At 47.0% G+C, this 22,767-nt stretch overlaps 1 protein-coding gene across 28 annotated transcripts in view; it reads left to right on the top strand.

Moving 5' to 3' along the window:
• Positions 1-22,767, top strand: part of KCNMA1 (potassium calcium-activated channel subfamily M alpha 1) — a 781,282-nt gene that overhangs the window by 454,850 nt on the left and 303,665 nt on the right. For all 28 annotated transcript variants that reach the window (XM_070056975.1, XM_070056978.1, XM_070056976.1 and 25 more), the window contains 2 exon segments: positions 2,662-2,755; positions 3,596-3,707. In XM_070056975.1, the coding sequence (XP_069913076.1) occupies positions 2,662-2,755; positions 3,596-3,707 (206 nt within the window).

The raw sequence follows: 22,767 nt of genomic DNA, 5'->3' as shown, positions 1-22,767 counted from the left end.
CTACTGTCCATGGCTTCAGCCAGAGGAAAAGCAACTTGTCCCAGTAGCATAGTTTCTTTCCTTTAGTATTTCAGCTGAAAGTCTAGGACTCAAGAAGTGATAATGAAATAATTAAATCAGCTCTAAATTTCTTTTTTGGAAAGGACTAGAGGAACAGTTCATTATAATTTTAATATTGTTTTCTATAAATCAATGGTAATATTGAGGTATGTTTTATAACACAGGTCCTCTAGTGTTCAGACCCCTCATTACTGCCTTTATTATGGACAGTGTAGGAGAGAAACCCAACATGACCAGGAAGGCAATGGTCAATAGAAAGAAGTCGCTGCAGCTCAATTCCATTTGCTCTTTTGAATGTTTCCATTCCTGTTGAACCAAGAAATCCTCAGTGACATGGACTTAATATGTCTCTCTCCAACTATTCCATTCTCTACCACAGCCTTGCAAGTACTCTTCCAACTAAATATGTTTCTACAGAGACCATGGAATTAATAAGATATAAAAAATTCATGAGACACTCCCCCCCTGCCGAGTATGCCACCAGTGACTAGTTTTGTGATGGCAACAGTAAGATAATTGGCCCTGGTGAAGTAATGGTGGATTTTACATGAAATATTGGGAACCAAGGTTTCTCTCTGTTGCCTTGACTGTGCAAACATCAGTCTTGATAAGTATGCATTTGTAATGCACAGCTAAGTCCCTGCTGGAATAAGTGAAAAGTGAGTGCAGTATTTACCTACGTATCTCCCTAACCTTGCCCACTTGCTCTGTTTTGTGCACGTGTGTGGGCACTCATGTGCATGTGCACACACACACAAACGTTTACACCATTTATTCTTCACCAGCAGAGGTGCTCCCATCACAGATAGGTGCTATCTGGTCCACCGTTAGAATCTATAGAGGATTTCTGGTCAACCTAGTTCGTGTACTTCTTTTCTGTACCACTTGAGCAGCCAGGAACTCTGATACAAGTGCACCTTATGGGTTCTGTTCTTAAAACAATCCAAAGCTCCACTATAGCCTGAGAACCGCAGCAGTGTCACGAATGAACTCTAGGCCTGGATTTTCCTTTTATCCATTGAATGAGTGCCTGTGTAGGAGATGCAGCAAAGAGCAGTGGTAGGATGTGCTCTTTAGCTTCTTCTGCTCCTGCCTCCATTCTGCATGGGTCTAGTTCAACCCCTTATCGTCTCTCCTACCCATTGCCTACCTCAGTGAAAAGCTGGCAGCTGTCCTTTCTTTTAGAGAATAACTGTTTTTTCAGTGTTGTTTTTGTTCAATCTGCTTAGTTTGTAAATGCAAATGTAGGTTACTCTTCATGCTTGTTTGGAGGTTTTACCACCTATTTGTGTCTTGGGGGGATAACAAAGGGCATGTTTGACTTGTAAGAGAGATGAAGAATGGATAAGTCCAGTGCATGTAACATGATCGGAGACTTCCATAGTTGGACTGATCAGGCATCTAAATGGGCCACTCCCCTTCTGGTACTGCACCGACCCCTCCCTGCCTGTTGACCAGCCAAGCATTGTCCTTACAGAGGTACAACTATACTAACTGCTATTGCATACAGCCAGTTCCAACCTGGCAATGCCCAGAGACCCATTCTGCACTCCCCCCAACCCTGGAGGGATGAGGTCCGTGCTGTGTCCCATTTGGGGAAAGTATTTTGCTTCCCCCTCAACTCCATCCCCTTTCCCTTGCCTCATATTGCTCTTCCTGGCTTGGGTATTACCATGTGCTGACTGATAGTAGGGCACTATGAGTTTTCATTCACAGCTTTGAGATGCGTGTGAGGCTTTCCTGCTTCCCACCCAGCCCAACTTCTGGGGCTCCACACCCACTGATCAGTGTGACGCAGGAAAGCACTTCAAAGCTGTGTACCAGTTTGTATAGTAGTACCCTTTTGAACGGCCTGCTCTTGAACAAAACGGAGCGTGCTGGGTGCTGGGAGTTTGCATTGGCTGCTTGACATATATATGAAGCTAGTTCATCTGCATGCTGAGAACAACAGCAACAGAATTAACCCTTAGAGTACTGCTTCAGCATTTCGGTTTTACGATATTTAGGTTTTCCAGTCGGGCAGTGCTGCTTTCCCCAGATCAGGGTGCCACACGGAAGTCCAGGCTTAGTCTACCCAGAACATCAACCAGAATCTTCTCCTCACAGCCTTCCTGAGATGCTCCTGGGTCCTTGATTTATTACCCAACCAATGTCTTTAAAATGCTCTAAAACAGAGCCACAGTGTTTGATTGAAAATGGGCTCCACTTCAGTGTGCTGGAGTCCTCTAAATACGTGTTCTCCAAAAGAAGTCAGTTCTTTAAGGGTTAATACAAAATCAAGGAATTTGGTGGTCCCTCCTGCTTGTCCCTCCTCCAAGGTCTGCATGATCCTCTTTAGATTCTTAGTTCAACTGTTGAATGAAGAGAAAAATAATATATGTATAACTACACAATTAATTAGAAGAATAAAACACTGAATGGTTGAATGGAAAGACCCCTTGGCAATGCTTGCTCGATGTTCCCAGGGGGCAGAAAGACCAAATGTTTTATTTTACAAACACTCATTCCACCCTCCACCCCGTGCACCACCATATCGGCACAGTGGAAGATGTGACGATGCTTCTCATTTACCTCTCGCTTTCTCTTCTTCCTGTCTAATAGCCCGATAGAATCCTGCCAGAATTTCTACAAAGATTTCACATTACAGATCGACATGGCTTTCAACGTGTTCTTCCTTCTCTACTTTGGCTTGCGGGTAAGTTGGAGCAACTTTGCTTAGTATCACAAGGGGGCGTGCGAGTCTCGTCCTCAGAGATCACCCTCCACCAGTCTGCTGCTCCCCAAAGCAAGGTGCAGCCCAGTATTTCTAGAAGGGACAGCAAACCTACATTCTGAATTTGGCTTTGGGAGAGTCCTTTCTTTATAGCTAAGCATTTTCTCAAATGCACTGTTAATTTTGTTTCAAGAAGGAGAAATAGTGGTGAAAACAAAGATGACATCTCTGCTGGCCAACTGTTTCTCCTCTCAGTTGTCAAATATGAATGCATTGTTCTCCCCTGAAAACTAAATACAAAACACATTTCAGCTCTTGCAATTACATTTAACAGTGCTCATCCAGCAGAGAGAGCAGTTGTGAGGGTTAATCAGGGTGGGCAGCAGAATTTGGAGCTTGGGGGAGTTACTCTACACCCTGTTTACAAAATATACAGTACAGAACATAATTATATTGATGTGTACAGTGTGTGTGTGTTTGTGTACATGGATGTATATGTGTATGCTTTGTAGTCAATTATATTTACATCAGAGATTCTAATGAATGTGAGATTGTTAACCCATCTGTATGAGGTTATTGGAAACCATAGAAAAATATAGCAGCTGATCTTACTCCAAGCTAACTTATCATATAATTATCTGGAGAAGAGGCCAAATATCAAAAAAAAAAAAAAGCACATGATTGGCATTGATATGGGAAGAATGAAATATCTCTCTAGATCCCCAATGAAACTCAAAATTTGCCCTTGGGCAAAAGAGTATAGATTGAATGCTGGAACCATCGTTCTCATTTTTTGTCTCTCTTATTTCTTCTTTCTCCCAGTTTATTGCAGCCAACGATAAGCTGTGGTTCTGGCTGGAAGTGAACTCTGTAGTAGATTTCTTCACAGTCCCCCCAGTGTTTGTGTCTGTGTACTTAAACAGAAGTTGGCTCGGTAAGTCAATCTCTCTTGTATTCCCTTTACTGGTGCCTGAGCCATGGCTGAAATATAGTCTCAGGTGGATCAGGGGGCCGGGCTGTCCCCATACAAAGAAAGTTTTACACAATAATGGGAACAACTGTTTTGGAATTTTAGAAGTTGACGGTGACAAAGTTCTTTGGCGCACTAGCCCAGTTGGATTTGTGCAGTTAGTGTCAGGTGATGGGGGGTGATCATTGTTGAAGCAGAGTGGCCATCACTGTCACAGCCAAGACCTCTGTGTTTGTGGCCCTGTCTGTTTTAATTCAGGAACTCGGAGGCAGAACTGGATAGGGAAGCCCAAGGGACAAGGCCAACTTTCTGAGTGGCTGAATTAGGTGCCTCTGCAGGCTTGCCTGCCAAAGTTAGCCTCTGTCTGCTTTGGAGTTTCCTGAAGAGTGGTGCCTGCAGAGTCTATTTAAACCTACATTTCTGTGGTGGGATGGCGTGAGGTCCCCTCTCACATCCAGGAGAACAAGCTCCCTTCCTATGTAAAGGGGAAGGCTTTTACTGGTGCTCTGCTTGGCAGTCACTTTCCTGTGTCAGGACTGGGACAATTTGGTGGGAAAAGTGACTTGTTCAGAGGCTGGTCGTGGCAACCAAAGGCTTGGAGAGAGCTTCAGAGTTCTCTGATGTGATGGACCAGTTTTTTGCCCTGAAATCAGAGTGTTCTACTGGGGTCTGGTGGGGGAAGTGGGAGGCTGAAACAGGACGTGGAGGACTACTGTGGGCTCCTCATCCACCACTGCCTTCTCCCCGAGATGCCTGGTGTTAACAGGCTTCCTTCCACATCGTTCATGCTCATGCCACCACAGACATAAATGTTGCATGCTATAGAGTTTAGGAGTTGGTGGCGTTTGGAAGAGAAATGCTATCAAATTATCATATCGCACTGTAACTTGGCCTTTTTACTGAGGGGTGCATGATGGACATCCCTTCAATTCTGTGATAGTTTATTTTTTAACAGTTGTACAAAATTACGTGATTTGTTTGGACCACAGTCTAGCCATACTCCTAGTTATGACTACCTGAATATTTTCATTTTCCTTTTTTTCAACCACGCTAAACAATGTTTTAATAAACACCTTCACCCATAGTGCTATATTCTGTTTCTAGAAGTAGCTCCAGGTTTCTGGAAGAGGAATTGCTGGATAAAAGATTTTGTGTATTTTATTTTATACAGATATTGATAGATAACTTTCCAAAAATGTTATGTCAACATACTCTTTCACTGCTAATATATTTTGATGCCATTTCTAGGACTGTGAATTTATTATATACCTAGTATCAAGTACTTTTAAAAATAAGCATCTTTTGTATATATACAGTGTGTGAGGAAGTCACAATACGTGTGTATGTGTACAGATGCCATAAGGATTCCATTTTTCAGTAGCTTCCTTGGTAGAACCATATCCACTTGTCAGTAGAAGAAGTTTTATCTTTACCTGCTTGCTTAGATTGGGTTTTCTGCAGTGTGATGAGACCATTATAGCCACACATGAATGCAGGAGAGTCCCGAGCATAGCCTACATGTGCCTGGGTACCCAGGCTCCAGCTGCCCCAGCTCTGCTGTAAGCTGGCTTTGTGACCCTGGGGGCTCACTGGTGTTCACTCTGCCTGTTGCTTTTCCTCTGCACAGGAAAGATTGAACTAAATGATCTCTTAAGTTTCTTTGAGCTCAGAAAGTCTTTAAGAATCTTGATTCACTGCCAGGATGTTTGGCATCTGGGTTGTTGGGGAGGACTGGGAAGTGAATACGGTTAACGGAGTTGATATTAGGATATGCTGTTAACCAAGGCTGTTGTTAAGAGTTCAAATAGCTATGCATACATGCATGCGTGCACACACACACACATGCACCCCAAATCCTCAAATAAGTAGGGGAGAGGGATCCTGCCTTTTTTCCTGGCTGTGTTCTCATTACTCCATTCATGTGAGCAACCACTTTGCTTTTCAGGATTCTTGGTTTTCCCATCTGAAAGTGAGGGTTTGGACTAAATTGTCTCGCAGTGTTCTTATTTGCTGGAGCTGACTTTTATGCCAGGTGTGCGCTTGGTCGTGGTTGCTAGGTTGGATGACAGAAGGGCTGCCTGTTCATGACTGTGGTGGAGACATCCCCTCTGCAGGGAGCAGATCTCCCCCGCCCCAGGTGGAGGTGTGCAGGCAAGTCTCCTCCTGCATCAGGCGTCCGTGGGTGATTTTAATTCCATGGCATTTTTGTAGGTGATTTAATCCTGGTTTTTGGTGGAGTGTTCTGATCTATTAGAGCAAAGGGGGAGAAAAAGAATAGAAAATGGAATACATGAGGTTCAACCGAATTTCTAACAAGAAACATCTTTGCATCAACTGTGGTTTCTCTTCAAAAGAAATATTCTCTGGGGTGAGGGCTTGGTGCAGTGCTTAAGGTGCAGCAGGTAAGATGTTGCCCGGGACTCCTGCATCCCGTGTCCGAGCACTAGTTTCAGTCCTGGCTTTGCTTCTGATCCAGCTTCCTGTTATTTTGTACCTAGTGATGTGGCAGTAATGGCTCAAGGACTTGGGTCCCTGCCACCCACAAGGGAGACCTCAATTGAATTCTTAGCTCTTGGCTTCAGCCTGGTCCACCTCTGGCTGTTGTAGGCATTTGGTGAGTGAGCCAGTAGATGGGAGTGCTTGTTGTCTGTCTCTCTTCCTTTCAAATAAAAAATGAAAATTTATAAATCCATTTTTAAAGATTTTATTTATTTATTTGAAAGTCAGGGTTACAGAGAGGCAGAGAGAGAGAAAGAGAGAGGGAGAGAAAGTCTTCCATCTGCTGGTTCACTCCAAAATGGCCACAGTAGCTAGAGCTTTGCTGATCTGAAGCCAGGAGCCAGAAGCTTCCTCCAGGTCTCCCACGTGGGTGCAGGGGCCAAGGATTTAGACCATCTTCTGCTACTTTCCCAGGCCATAGCAGGGAGCCAGATTGAAAGTAGAGCAGCCAGGTCTTGAACCAGCGCCTATATGGGATGCCAGCACTGTAGGCGGCGACTTTACCTGCTAAGCCACAGCACTGGCCCCTATAAATACTTTTTTTAAAGATGCCCCTTGAGACCCCCACATACTATATTATTGGAGCCCCTGAGTTCAAGTCCCACCTCGTCTCTTAATTCGAGCTTCTTTCTGGTATGTACCCTGGGAAGCAGCAGGTGATGGCTCAAGTAGTTGGGTTCCTGCTACCTGCATGGGTGACCAGGATAGAGTTCCTGGCTCCTGGCTTCAGCCTGTCTCATCCCAAGTTGTTGTGGGCATTTGGGGAGTAAGCTGGTAGATAGGAAATGCTTACTTCTCTTCCTTCCTCCTTTTTGCCTTCTCTCTCAAATAAAAAGTTAAAAATATGCCCTAAAGTATGGCTTCAATTTGCTTATTAATTGAATAATGGTTGTTGAGCACCTGCTGTGTACAGGCACTACTGACTGACAAGCAAGAGTGAAGAAAAGCGGAGTGCTGCCCTCTCACAGCACAGAGGGGCGAGCAGGTGCCAGTGAATCAATGAATAGTGTAAGTGAATGGTGTAGTATATTAGGAAGCATATGTGTTATTGAACCCCAAAACATAGACCAGTAGCTTTTGGGGCCATGAAATAGCAACAATAACAACAATAAAAATAAACCCTGTCCTCTTGTGGGCGAAAACAATTTTTGGTTCTTGGGTAACCCATCGCCATGGGTGTGATCCCAAATTGATCCGCCTTTTATGGAAAGGAATTCAGTGTAACAGTTTCTCAACTGAGGTCCCCATGCCTGGGTTCTTACATTGGGAAGCAATTGTTGTTCACACGAGCTGACCGAGATACCATGATCCCCTGAGGTATCATGTTGAAAGCAGAAGGAATCATCCCATTGAGTGGGGGCATTTCAGGCCGGGCTGCCCTTCTGCAAGGTGGAAACTTGCTGCCTTTACTGGCGGAGGTTTGGGGGAAAATACAGGAAGCCCAGGTCTTTCACAGTTCTCCTGCACAAGCTTCCTGAGCCCTGCTGAGGGCTGGAGGTGGCACCCTGGGGATAAAACCAGAGGGGACAGGAGAACATCTGCCCTTGCTTGTCCCACAGCTTGTTTGATTTCTTATTGTTAAGATGAGTGACCTTGGTTAAGCCACAGCCTGCAAGGCTAGCATCCCATATGGGTGCTGGTTTGAGTCCAGGCTGCTCCACTTCCTATCCAGCTCCACTGCTAGCGGCCTAGGAAAACAGCAGAAGGTGGCCCAAGTCCTTGGGCCTCTGCACCCACGTGGAAGACCTGGAGGAAGCTCCTGGCTCCCAGCTTCAGCCTGGCCCAGCCCCAGTCATTGCGGCCTTTTGGGAAGTAAGCCAATGGATGGAAGACCTTTCTCTGTCTCTCTGCTCTATGTAACTCTGCCTTTGAAATAAATAAATAAATAAATCTTAAAAAAATTTTAAAAGAAGATGAGTGACCTTCCAAAAGTTCAGGAGAAATTGGTGTTATAGCTTCATTCCATTTTCCATGAGCTTTTTGAGGCCACCTCATATATAGTTACATGTAAGCATTATTTTCCATATTGCATCTGTGATCTTATTTAATAATGTATGAAGCTGCTTCACAAAGATCATGGGAAATGGGTTCATTCATTCATTCATTTTTCAAGTAAGAGAAAAAGATAAAGAAATGGGCAAACAGAGCTCCTATCTCTTAGTTCACTCTCCAAATGCCTGCAAGGGCGAGAACTGTGCCCATCCCAAACTGGATACTATGAACCCAACCTAGGCCACTCAGGTTACTCAGTTACTTGAGCTGCCACTCACTGCTGCCTCCCAGGGTCCACACGGGCAGGAAGCTGGGACCAAGAACCAGAGCCAGGGATCAAACACAGGCACTCTGACATGAGAAATGGGCTTCCCAACTGGTGTTCCAACTGCCAGGCCAAATGCCCACTCTGAAAACATGGAATGGAAAGATTTCTTTTTTCCAGGCATAGAAAGTTATGAAATTCATGCCTATGAAAGATCTTCAAAATGCTGTGGAAAATGTGTAACACGAAGAAACCATGCATGGTTTTCACAGTTGCACCAAAATGAGTATCTTTTCATTCTAATTTCTCACAAATGCTTCAAGGCTGGTGGGTATCCAAGTTCTGCTCTGTCCTGGGCGGTTCTATAAGCAGCTCGTGTACATGTAGGCTCACTTAATCCTCAGAGCAAAGCCATGAGGCAGGGCTTGCTCTCCCTCCACCCCCCTTTCTCAGCTGGAGGGATCTAACATTTCACCAGGGGTTAACTCTTGCCCACGGGGGAGGGAGGGGATGCGTTGTCCCAGTCAGTCTTTCTGCACCCCCTTGCTCTGCTCTGCCTCCGTCCTTCCTCCTGCAGGAGTCGGGATTCTGAGCCGGCTGTGCTGCTGTGTGCTGGCATCCCTCCATCTCCTCTTACTCACTCCAGGCAGGAAGGTGGGGAAGAGCTCTTAGTAAAGACTTCACATCCTCGTGTCTCCTGTTTCACTCCTCCTGCCCACCTCCAGTTTCTAGAAATGCCACGAACATCAGGCAAGTGCTCAGAGCCTCTATGCTGTCTTGTTTTTGTTTTTGGACAGGCAGAGTTAGTGAGAGAGAGAGACAGAGAGAAAGGTCTTCCTTCCGTTGGTTCACCCCCCAAGTGGCTGCTGCAGCTGGTGCACTGCGCTGATCCGAAGCCAGGAGCCAGGTGCTTCTCCTGCTCTCCCATGCAGGTGCAGGGCCCAAGCACTTGGGCCATCCTCCATGGCCTTCCCGGGCCATAGCAGAGAGCTGGACTGGAAGAGGAGCAACCGAGACAGAATCTGGTGCCCCAACCGGGACTAGAACCCGGGGTCCTGGCGCTGCAGGTGGAGGATTAGCCTAGTGAGCCACGGTGCCAGCCTACCTCTATGCTGTCTTGTGAGTCTCAAGGTACCTGCAACATGAGGATCCAACCTGCTGCACCTGTGCAGGAGAGACCCGAGGCGGGTGGGGACTCCACATGCCCTCCCTTAATAGAGTGCAGTGAATCAGAGGCCGACTCTGGGCTTGGCCACCTCCGTTTGTATCTTGACCCAGCCGCTTGCTAATGGCTCACTTTGAGTAAGGTCATTTTTCCTGACTCAGGCTCACTCTTCTCACCTGTACGATGGGGTTAATAATAGCTTCCACATTACGGGCATAGTGGAGATTCCAGGAGATCCCAGGAAGAAAGCACCACATGTATGGTATGAGCTTAGTGAATGGAAGCCAGGTTGTCCCCATCTCGTCTTCCTAACCTGCCTGTCATATCTTAAAACACCAGTGGAGAAAACAAACCAACATGGAACCAAAAATAAGGCAGTGGGATGTGAGCACATACGTGCTGGCAGGCAGGTGGCAAGTCACTGCTTATTTTAATTCCTGTTCCCACACACTGGCGTATTCATTTTTGTTTCCCTTACAAAATCCTTATCCTGCCTCACTAAAATAAGCGCACCTTGCCATGAGACATGCATCTTATTTTGAGACATGAACAACATGCTCTGGAGAGAACTCATCTGTCAGCCTGCCTTCGTTGGGGAATTATTTCTCCAGGACAATTTGGTGGGCTGTATTTCCTTTGTCTGTTTTTTGTTTACTGTTTTTTTTAAAGATTTTATTTCTTTGAGATGTAGAATTGCAGACAATGAGAGGGAGAGACAGAGAGAAAGGTATTCTCTCCATTGGTTCACTCCCTAAATAGCCACAATGGCCGGAGCTGTGCTGATCCGAAGCCAGGAGCCAGGAGCTTCTTCTGCATCTCCCATGTGGGTGCAGGGGCCCAAGCACTTGGGCCATCTTCCACTGCCCTCCCAGGCCACAGCGGAAAGCTGGACTAGAAGAAGAACAGCTGGGACTAGAACAGGCGCCCATATGAGATCCCAGCGCCACAGGCGGAGGATTAACCTACTGCACCACATGCTAGCCCCTGTCTATATGTTTTTGTTCAGGGTCATTTTGTGTGGTTCAAAGAAAGGCAGTAGCAAAAAAGTCATCATGTACTTGTTGGCCAGTTGTGTAACCTAGTTTGTTAAAGATTTATTTGTTTATTCATTTGAAAAGCAAAGCAACATAGAGGGAGAGATAGATAGGTAGGTAGGTAGGTAGATCGGTAGATAGATAGATAGGTCCATTGATTGATCTTTCATTCACTGGTTTACTCCCCAAATGCTTGCAACATCCAGGTTCAGGCCAGGTTTAAGCCAGGATCCTGGAACTCCATCTTGGTCCCCCACATGGGTAGCAGGGGTCCAGGTATTTGCACCATCTTCTGCTTCCCAGGCACATTAATAGGGCGCTGGAGAAGAAGTGGAATGGCCAAGACTTGGGCTAGCACCCTACAAGGGATGCTGGCAATGCAAGTGGCAGCTTAACCTGCTGTGCATCCATGAGGCTTTGTCTAGCCCATTTCTCTCAAGCACCCATGCTGCATTGACACATGCACGGTCATTCTCCTTCTTGGTTTTACTGCGACTTCCAGTATCCTCCACTCTTCTCTGATGCAATCAGAAAACAGTAAGGAGCCACAGTCATTGGGAGACTGTCAACCTGGTCCTCTTGTCCACGTCAGCTATCTCCTTGCACCTTAACACCTTCCTCAAACTTTGCCAGAGGATAGGAAACTGCCGGAAAACAGGAAAAAATGAACTTGTACTCAGTTACAGGGCAATTAAAATGATTTGGGGTATCATCTAATAAACACAAGCTTGAGCAGGTGCTTTTTGTGTCAAAAAGGTGATAAGAACTAGTTTATAAAAAAAAAAAAAGTCCTTAAAACAGCAACCAAAGGACAAAACACAGTTTCTGTTGAGACCAAGGTTTCAATGTAGTTTTAGAACCAAAATAATTGCTTCTTGGCCTTTTGGCTAAGACCAAGTGTAGAACCAAAATAAACACACATGCAGCAACAGCAGGTGACACTACCCACTTTGTAATTAAGTCCGAAATTGCAGGCTGTACAGGCAGCGGGAGTTCAGAGGAGAGTGAGCCCATTCGGGTGGGAGGATGTAGAAAGGCGACTGGGCTCAGCTGCGGCTCCTGAGGACGGGCAGGGCGGACAGGGTGCGAGGAAGCAAGTGCTTCTATGGGCAAGAAGCCTCTGGCACGTAGGGGTGGTTGGTGCCCATGGGCGACAGGCCTGTCCTAGGTAAGAGTGTCCTTTGCAGTGCCAAGCATCGGGGTCACAGCCCTGCAGGATGTGTGTGTTTACTTTCCATCACTGCGGTACCAAGTGATCCCAAACATGCTGCCTCAACACACACAAATGTATTTCCATGCAGTTCTATGGGTTACAGGTGCAGCCTGGGTCTCTTGGGCTAGGATGACAGTGCCTATCCGGCCACTCTGGAGAGGATTCTGTTTCCCAGCTTCCTCCAGCTTCCTGAGACCACCACATGCCTTGGCTCACAGCCCCTTCCTCCATCATCAGAGCCAGCAGTGGGGAGAGGGGTGGCTGCAGCCTTGTGTCCCTCTGATGCTGCTTTCTGCCGGTTCCTTTCTCTGGCTCTCCTTTTCTGACGTCTCGTCTGTAAGGACCCACCTGCATAATCCAGGCTCACTTCCCTGTCTCAGGTCAGCTGATTATAACCCAAATCTGCTGCCTTGGTTGCCTTGTGCCATGTTGGTTACCATCTCCACAGGTTCCGGAGACTGACATGGACATCTTTGGGGACCGCTTGTCCTGACTACCAAAAGGGACACTGTTGTTATCATTCCCAGTTTTTCCAGTGGGGAAACCGAGCCTCGGAGCTGTTAAATCACTTGCCAGGTAGTGTTAGAGCTGGGATCTGTGCCCTGTGGGCTTTGCCAGCGGCTCTGCATGGACTTTTGGAGCCCAAATTCCCCAGATTTGCCTTTAGGGCCCTTCCTCATTGTCCTTGTCCTTGGAGGGAGACATTGGAAAGAGACCCTTGGGGAGATCTTTCCGGGAGCCTGAGACCTTCCTGCACTCCGACCTGAATGTCATAATTTTTTTCTTTTCACAGGAAGGGATGAATCACTAGGTAGACTTGCCTGTTATCCATGGTCCTGAGGTATAGGCCGTCCCCTTTCCTGTATGGCTGTAACAGCTGCGAGAACAGCTTAGGTCTGCACAGCCCCCCTTAAAAACCCAACGTCTTTAAGGAATTGTGCTTTCTGGTTTCCATGGGGGTTCTCAAGACAACTAGAGCCCGAGTGCCAATAAGGCCAGCGAGTCATCGTGGTGCCACCACTTCCCCAGGGAAAGCGATGTATGGAGTCAGGACAATGCTTTCCTCTTTCAAGGACAGTCTGTTGGGGCTCAGCTGGAATCTCCGGAATCTGGCTGCTGTCCACTCACCTCAACAGAGTGTCTGGCCCAGGGGCCGCCCCATTGGTTGAAGAACCACATCTTCAGAGGAGGTGAGGAAGGTCCCATTACACCAGCCCACGCTGGAGCCTCTGCATTTGCCAAGAACAACCCAGGCTGGGACTGAAAACTGTGGACTGGTTTCAGTTCTTGACATCAGTAATGTCCAGTGTACTGAGATGCAAACAAACAAAGCAGAGTGGTTGGCCAGAGAGGGGACCCTGCTCTCACCTTCTCCATTGCTCCAGGCACACAGCCCTGACTCCCTACTTCCTTTGCCTGTAATTCCAGCCCCAGCCCCGCCAGCTGCTCATTCTCATCTGCCTGGCTGCTTCCTCCCTGAGCCTGGCCATGAGGAAGCTTTGGCGCCCTCTGCAGGTTGTAACCCTGCTTTTCATTAATGCACAGCTCTAGCTGCCACTCCCACGTGGTTGGGGGCTTCCCATTACCCTAGTTGGAAGGAGTTCTGTCTGACCTCTGCTTTTGCTGTGGCGATGAGTGCTGTAAGAGCAGTGTCCACAGTCTGCTCTGTGCCATCAGTGTAGAACACAAGTTCCATGATGCCAAGGAGGCAGGGAATGTCTTATTGTACCTGGAACAGTGCCTGGCGTGTAATTCCTGCTTGTTGAATGAATGAATGAATGAATGAACGAGACCGGCGCTGCGGCTCAATAGGCTAATCCTCCATCTAGCGGCGCCGGCACACCGGGTTCTAGTCCCGGTTGGGGCACCAGATTCTGTCCCGGTTGCCCCTCTTCCAGGCCAGCTCTCTGCTGTGGCCCGGGAAGGCCATGGAGGATGGCCCAAATGCTTGGGCCCTGCACCCCATGGGAGACCAGGAGAAGCACCTGGCTCCTGCCTTCGATCAGCGCGGTGCACCGGCCGCAGTGCGCCAGCTGTGGCGGCCATTGGAGGGTGAACCAACGGCAAAAGGAAGACCTTTCTCTCTGTCTCTCTCTCTCTCTCTCACTGTCCACTCTGCCTGTCAAAAAAAAAAAATATGAATGAACGAGTCCTCTCACAATAATGATAGTAATAAACAATTACTGATTGCTCATTAGGAGCACTCACTGTGCTCAGCATCTCATATGTATTCTTTGACGTCATCAGTATCTTTGTAAAGTTCTTGGAAAATATCTACCAGAAAAAACTATGCATGCATTTAAAAAAATTTTTTGTGCCAAATAAACTTGTCTTGATTCCATTTTCCATGAACTTTTGAAGTCTGCTTATATTCATAGTAACTCAGCAAATCAGTTCTGTCGGCCTGATGTCACCATGTAGGAAGCAGAGGTTTGAGGGTTAAGTGACTTCTGTTGGTGGTGAGTGCTAACTCCAGGAAGCATCTTAGGTCTGTCCCATTCTGGAGCCCCTGCGTTTAAAATTCCTCTGCCAGTGGTTCTCAAAGTGTGGCTTCCCAAATCAGCAGCTTTAGCACCCCTGGGAACTTCTTAGACTTGAAGATTCTTAGAGCCCAACCAAGACCCACGGATCAGAAACAGTGAGCTCCATGCAGCCAGGTGTGTCTTAACTAGCACTCCTGGTGACCTTGAGCCTCACTACTCAGTTTTGGGAGCCCTGGTGCTAGGTTGTGCTGATTATCAGACTTGGCTGTCCACTAGGATTCCATGGAGAACTTTTAAAACTCTCCATGTTCAGGCCAAACCTCCACCCAGTGGCGTCCGGTCTCTGGGCTGGCAGGGGTGACCCAGGCTGAGAGTGGTTAATATGCCCCAGTTGCCCGGCATGTGCAGTAAGGATGAGAATCACTTGTGAACATGTCTGCCAGCCTTGGGTTTTGAGGTCATTCCTGCTAGAAGAGTACTGTCAAAGCTTCAGGGTGCAGAGCAAACATGAAGAGCTCGTTAGGACGCACTTTCCGAGTCAAGAGGTCTGGGGTGCGGTCGGCGGTCTCTACCCTGTACAAGCTCTCAGGTGTAGCTGATGCTTCTGGTCTAGGGGCCACACTTTAAGGAGCAAGGCTTTCTGGTCTAGACTGTACTATCCAGTCTGGTAGCTACTAGCCACATTTGGCTATTTAAGTGTAGATAAATCAAAATTAAGCAAAACTAAAAACTCAGTTCCCTAGTCACACTAGCTACACTTCAAGTCTTGTCTTGGCCCATGTGGCTGGTGGCTTTGGTGCTGTACAGCAGCATTCTTGAACCAACTCTTAAAGATCATAGGTACCCTGTTAAAAGGAACCCCTCCTACCTCCAGCACCATATTCAAATTAAATACACTCAAGTCTTTGATAGGCAAAAAGCTCCGCATAAACCAACCAACCCCATAAAAGAGGTGCCTGGCCTGGCTCCAGCCCCAAATTAGACCTAGGACTCCTACTCTGGGCAGCTTGAAACAGCTTTGTGGGCTCTGAAAGGAAAGGGAGGTCTCTGGTTCCCCCTACAGGATGGTTCTGGAATTTTCTGGGTTACTGTGAGATTAAACAGATGGCATTGGAGAGGGCCAGCTTGTGGTTGACAGAAGTGGGGTAGGCTCACTTTGAGCTGCCGTAAGCAATCTGACATCTGATGACTTGACTTGACTCACCTACTATGGCCATGAACATCGGCCCCTTCCCCAGGAATTCTACTTCAGTGCCCAATGTCTGGAAGGAAGGGCCTTTGGGAGCCTGTGGAGGTTACCTGTTCCCTAGGCAGAGTTACAGAGAGGCATAGGCAGAGAGAGGGAGAGAGGTCTTCCATCTGCTGGTTCACTCCCTAAATGGCCACAGTGGCTGGAGCTGGACCGATCCGAAGCCAGGAGCCAGGAGCTTCTTCTGCATCTCCCATGTGGGTGCTTGAGCCATCTTCCACTGCCTTCCCAGGCCACAGCAGAGAGCTGGATGAGAAGTGGAGCAACCAGGACTAGAATTGGCGCCCATACGGGATGCCGGCAATGCAGGTGGTGGTCCCCGCCCCTAACCTTCATCTTTGATATCTGGGTTCTCTGAAGTCCAAAGGCTTCTGAGTAAACCCCTTCCTGAAGGCTGTGGCTTAGTTTTAAAATCATAAAAATAAAATCAGGGAAAGAAAAGTGTGACTTTCCCCCTCCATACTGTCTTTAGGGAGGAGAGAGAGAGAGAGAGAGAGAGAGAGAGAGAGAACAATCAGAAGGAAAGAGTACCTTTGTAACCAGAATACAGTTGAATGTGTTCACATTACATATATATGTATATGTGTGTGCGTGTTCATGTATGTACATATATGTTTGGGGGGCACGTCAAAAGTTTGTAGGAAATGGAATTAAAAGATAAGTGCATTTTGGTTTGATCCAAAATTTTTTGGAAACCCATGTATGATTTTTTCATAATAACATTTTTGGGAACTTTTAAAAGACCCCTTATATATATGATTTCAAAAACTTTTTTGCACCCAAACGAACTTATCTTTTAATTCCATTTCCCATAAGTGTGTTGAAGGATCCTCATATATGATGTGTAATTGTCTCAGTTCCCAGCAATGCCAGGAAATGAGTGCCATGTTTGGTCCATTTTACAAATGGGAATACTGAGGCTTAGAGAAGTTGAAGTCGTTTGCATTACGCACATAGTGAGCGAGTGGCAGAGCCAGGCTTTGAACCCGGGTCGTCTGCCTCCATGGCTCACACTGTGTGATGTGATCCTGTGCTGGCTCTCAAGCTATCAACTTACGTAGCCGTTATACTTACTTAACATCTTGTCCAATCAGAGTGAACACTAAACACAGCGTCTTCTTGGTCTAGACCCTTGGCAAAAAGCCGAGAGACTCCTTGGTTGACTTGCACTGGTGCGCCCAGGTGAGGGAGTTAAGAAAAAAAAAGTAAATCATAGTTTTTTAAAAACTCAAGTTAATAGAATTTCTGACTTACGAACGACTCCTCCCCCCTCCCCACCCCCTTTGACTAGTCCTCTCTCCTGAACTTTCTGGCCTAGTCTGCAAGCAGTCACGTAAACAAAAATAATCCATGTTCTTATGCTTAGTGCCTCTCAGCGCCACTTTGGTGAGCTGCTAGGTTGAAATGTCCGTGTGCAAGGATTTTGGAGACGGGGACTCTGGGAGGTGACTGAGTCATGAGGGCTCCACCCAGGTGAGTGGGCTCAGTGCCCTTGGAAAAGAGGCCCGACAGCCCCCTCGTCCCTCCACAGTGTGAGCACACGGCAGGAAGGTGCCGTCCGTGCAGCGGAGGACAACCCCCAGAGGCCCACGTCACAGAGGCTGTAACCATGAGCACTGAGTGTCTGTTAATGACACATTGCCCAGTCTGAGGTACTCATGGCAGCCCAGAGGGACCAAGACATGCGACTCTACTGTCTGCCTGCACTGTGTTTTCTTTGGAGGGGCACCCTGCACCCTGGTGATAGCGCTGGGACCAAGTTGCTGTGCTGTGGCTTGCGAAAGGAGCTCAGTATTGAGCTCTGCTTCTGTGATCCGGCTCTGAAGAAGGCAGCCCCAGCCAAGTGGATTGCTAAAGTCTGCATATATCTCAAGGAGCTGATTGCAGTTCCGGTGGCTGCTGTAGCTGAGAAAGCTTCTGGAGAAATTATACCTCTCTGAGAGATTTCCAGTCGTGTTCCCTTGATACTGCTTTGTCTGGGCGACGCTTTCAATAAGATGCCCTCTGTAGGCAGCAGAGAGTCTAAATCCTCATTGACTTGCACAGCTCTGTTATGTGCCAAATTGGAAATAGCATCCTGAAATGAATGTCTTCAAGGAACGATTTCAGCAGTGGGTTTTCACGGATGCCAAAACCTTTGCAGATGGCTGTACTTCATCTGGGGTGTTATTGGAACCGCATCCTCAAGCAAGCTAAATCTCTAGGGCTGGACAGATATTTACCTTTGCATCATCTCCAAAAAATAGATGCCTTGATTCTTTTCCATAAGACCGTGGCCATGACGGATCGACCTGGCTAGCAGATCAGGTAGGAAGAAAGGAAACACTGGGAAGCAGCCTGGAGACACTAATGCGCTTATTCAGTTGGACGCTTGTATGCAAATCGAGTTCCTAGCAGTGACCTAACAATGGGAAAACATAGACCCTGCCCTTATAAGATGTGGATAATTTAATTAAGTGGGCCTGAACGTATAGGAAGAACACGTTTATAGGAATTTAAAGGAGAAACAGATGGAGGCAAGTTGGCCAGTCCAGCCCAAAGCAGATTTCCAAGATCTAAAAAGAAGCAGAGTTTTGCTATTGCAGCGCCACTCAGGGTGTGGTCTGCAGGCTGGGACAACACCCGGGAGCTTGTTGGAAATGGAAATTCTCCAGCCCAACTCCAAACTGATAGAACCCGACTCTGTGGGAGGCGGGGCTGGGGAATGTGTTGTCACAGACCCTCCAGGTGGTTCTTATGCAGACTCCAGTGACCTTGGCAGTCTCCTGGGATCACTAGGGGAGCTTGGCCACCTCTGCTATCTCAAACCAAGTCCATCAGGATCGCTGGAGTGGAACTCAGCCATCATAATGGTTTCCAGTTCCTGGAGTAATTTCACACATAGCCAGGGTTGAGAAGCCCCATACAGTGATGGATCTTCAGCTACAGGAACACACCTGAATGCCTGAGAAACCTCAAAGCAAAGCCAAAGCCCCTTTTCAAATCTACCGTGTCCCTCGCTGGTCACAACTAAGGATATTTGCTTTGGGTCACGAACACTGTGTGTTCTAGATAGACCAGCGTTTCGTGAGCTTTAGTGTGCATCACATTTCCGGGTCCTATCCCTAGAGGACATCTGGGCTAGGGCCTGAGAGTTTGCATTGCTTACATGTTCCCAAGTGCCATGGCTGCTGTGGGTCTGGGGGCCACACTTTGGGACCCATTGGCTTAATTTAGCTTGGGGCTGAACCTGAGCTCTAGTAGTGGTTGTCACGCCAGTTTCCAGGATCCTGGTGTTCCCATAAACCTTGATATTTGTAATGCTTCAAAACATCAGTATTTTTATTGATGTGATTCCTTATTTCTGTATATTTTTGAAAATAAAATCAGTATCCTCCACATTTTGAGATATACCTGGTGTATTCTATTCAACTTGGACCGAGAAGGCCTCTTGAGAAGGCTTTCTGACCTCCTGTGTGTAATTCAGGGATTCCACGTCCAAGGTTACCAGTGAGAGTGAGCACCTGGGCTTGCGCTCATGCGTCACTAGTATTTCCTCCAGAGCCTAGACTCCCTGGAATCGGGATGAGATCAGCTTCAGCTCATTCAGGAAACTAGAAAGTGTGTGTTGGAAATTAGGGGAGGGGACTTGAGGGGAGGGGGAGGTCCCAGGCCTGGTTCCCATCTGTTCCCAGGAGCCTCACTGCTTCTCATTCTCCAGTAATAGAGCCTATGAGTGTGTTCATTCAGGAAAGATTTCTCTGCAGGCCTAGCCTCACTCCAACCCCAGGATAACTTACTTTCACAACCTCCTTTCCCTGTCATCTTGAAACATTGGGATGTCTAGGCCAGAACCCAGGCCTGCTTGCAGGAGTGAGGGCAGGTCTTGGTTTCTCATAGGACTCCATGGATAACTCAAACACCAGACCCCCATCATGGTGCCTCTTTGCTCTGTACCGCAAACACCAAATTCAAGTTCTTTCGTTGAGGCCAGATGGGAAGTTAGCAACCCACTCACAAAAGGTGCTATTGACTAATTGTTTTCTGGGTAAGATTAGGGGAACAACAAATTTCAGCTTTTTTTGAAAGCTCAGTCTCACCATCTTTGTTGTATTCTCACCAGTCTCCGTTTCCACTCCTGTTGTTTGCTTGTCTGTGAATCTCACGCTTTTTGACTCCATCCAGCCTAATTACCAGCCACTTCTGCCTTGCTGGCAGGTGCAACACATCATCATGACTTTAGGAGCTCAAGGTCTAGCAGGTGCTCAGCCGCCTTCTCCTTACCTGCACTCAACAGTTACAATCTTGCCTCTTCTAAAACCATTAGCATCCACGTTACTTTTCTGTTCCTGGTGGTGATCTGGTAGCTGTATCTTTATAAGTAGCATGGATATGCCCTGACTTAACAGCTGGATCAGGAGTCGGCCAATCCAGCATACTGCCTGTATTTGTAAATAAAGATTTATTAGAACGCAGCAACACGTGTTCATTGTCTAAGGTAATGAGACAGAGACCACAGGTCCTACAAAGCCCAAAACAAAGTCTTAACTCTTTTGCTCTTTGGAGAATGTTTGCTGAGCCTTCTTCTATATTCTCAGCTATGTAATATATTCCACATTCCTGTAAATGCCTGGTAGTGTTTTGAATGTAATAGCTACTAATGAGTTTTGACAAATTGGCCATGAGCTTCCTCTGAAATCATTAGAAATGTAATAGTAGTGAAATAAAACTTATTTCTGCTATAATTATTATCATTAGTACTACATGTTGTGTGGCAGTACTAGGCTAAGCTCTCTGTGAGCTGTGTGACTTCAGCAAGAGATGCAGCAAGAATTTGAACTCAAGTCTTTGCAAGCTCACAGCTGAGCTTTCAATGCCTCTGGCTGCTGGTTGCTCAGTACCATCCTGTGTGTGATGAGAAGCAGAGATGGCGAAGATGCCTGTGTTCTAAGTGGACTGGGACTAGGGTGAAGCAGGGGACTCTGAAAGGCAGGCCATCCTTCCGGTTGTCTCCGTGGGGGCCCTGTTCTCATGACTGCCACTGCTCATTACTGTCGTCATCTCCAGGGACTCCTTCACTCCACAAACTCGAACACAGTGTAATAGGAACGAGTCAGTTCTGTTAGTAAACTGCGAATAAAGCATCTTTCCCTTAATGTGGGAGAGAGGAATCTACAAACTCTAGGCTGAAACCCAAATGTTTATGGGACAGCAGGACAGCACATGGGGGCAGTGTGCCAGCTGGAGGCCAACAGGAAGTGAATCCCCTCTGAAATTGATCTAATTGTCTAATTCTTGCCCCATTGACACCTTCTCGATATCTAGTGCTAACTCCCTTTTATTCTTCCTCTTCCTCCGTATCCTCTTCCACATTAATTATTTTAACCACAGTAACTTGGTCCTTATAGCTTGGTCAAGGCTGCAGCATTTATTTCTTTGCCGAAACACAAGGAATTGTGGTTTCTTCTTGTAGGAAATGCTCATCTTAGACTGTTTTGCTTCTGACCATGTCTACTGTCCGGTATCTGTTACCAAGCCTGGAATGTGGAATTGCTGGTGACACCAAGGAGTTTATGTCAGACAAGCACACAAGCAGGACTTCTTACTATCGCAGTCATGAAGACTTTAGCGAACTTAAACCACTATAGCTTGGATTTACAAACTGGAGCAGAAATCCTTTTTCAGAACTAGCACTGGGTTAAACAGCGCTTTGGGTTAAACAGCCACTAGTGACACCTGCATTCCTTATCTGAGTGTTGATTCGAGTTCCCACTCTTCCACCGCTGATCTTGCTCCCACCTAATGTGCCTGGGAAGGCAGTGGATGATGGTCCAATTGTTCTTGGCTCCTGGCTTTAGCCTGGACCAACCCTGACCACTGTAGACATTGGGGAGCAGGTCAGCAAATGGGTGATCTCTTCCTCTGTCTCTCCCTCTCTGTCACTCTGTCTTTCAAATGAGAAAATCAATCTTAAAAAAGAAATCCTTTTTCAGATCTTCTGATGTCTGGAGCAAAGGGCGTGCTGTCAGAGGCTTCTTCTTCCCCTTTGTTGGCTTGTTTTTATTAATTGTGTGCAATAAACAGTCTGCTACTAGTACCAGTGCTTCTAGTCTGGGGGAGGAAGCACCCAGGCTCTAGACCTATAGGAAGTGCAGAGGCCACAGGCTTGTCATTGGCTTTTACGTGCACTGACCTCCCCCTGGCGTGTGTCCTCTTCCCAGAGCCACCACTTCAGCTCACTGAGTTTTCCAAGCCACAGTTCTGAAAAGATTTGCTGTGCAGGCCTGCCACCTAGTGAGAGCAAGTGGGAAGGGACTGCATGGTTGCTGTTGCCCTCAGCATTCTGTCTCGATGCCGGACAACTTCTTGGCTAAAAAAGACCATGAGTTTTTAACCAGGAGAAGACAACAAATCCCTCAGAATGTCCCTGGACTACAAGGGCACGACTGAAAAATGCAAATATGTGAAATCTGAGGATGAATTGAAGAGCTGGCAGTGTGGCATAGCAAGTTAAGCCACTGCCTGTGGTGCTGGCATCGTGTATGGGTCTCAGTTCATGTCCTGGCTGCTCCACTTCTGATCCAGCTCCCTGCTACTGGCCTGGGAAAGCAGCTGAGGATGACCCAAGTGCTTGAGCCCCTGCACTTATGTGGGAAACCCAGAAGAAGCTCCTGGCTTCAGCGTTGCTTAGCTGTGGCCGTTGTAGCCATCTGGGGAGTGAACCAGCAGATGAAAGATCTCTCTCTCTCTCTCTGTCTCTCCCTTTCTTTCTTTGTAGCTATGACTTACAGAATAAATATTCTTTAAAAAGAACGAACTGAAACCAACTACCCACAAATTCAACCCAAATAAACTTCCAGGGCAGGTCAAGGGGAGCAATTCCAGGCTGACCCCAGGGCAAAGACAATCATGTGTGCTCACACAAATAAGAACCAGCTTCAAGTGGTGATGTGACCTGTTGAAGCTTGGTGGGATATCTTCCATCTTTGGACAGATCTAGAAATACTGAAGAGTTCTATCAGTTTACTTTTTTGCATGTCAAACTGACAAATTCAAAAAATGAAAGAAGGCACAGGTTCCGAATAGATGCTTTTCTCAAACCAAAACAGGAAAAGCAAGCTTGTTAAGAAAGGGAGTCTAGTTGT

This window comes from Oryctolagus cuniculus, chromosome 15, assembly GCF_964237555.1.
Source record: "Oryctolagus cuniculus chromosome 15, mOryCun1.1, whole genome shotgun sequence".
In the NCBI taxonomy this organism is placed as follows: Eukaryota; Metazoa; Chordata; class Mammalia; order Lagomorpha; family Leporidae; genus Oryctolagus; species Oryctolagus cuniculus.
The sequence above is the reverse complement of the archived record's forward strand: the minus strand, read 5'-3'. Positions and strand labels throughout refer to the sequence as shown.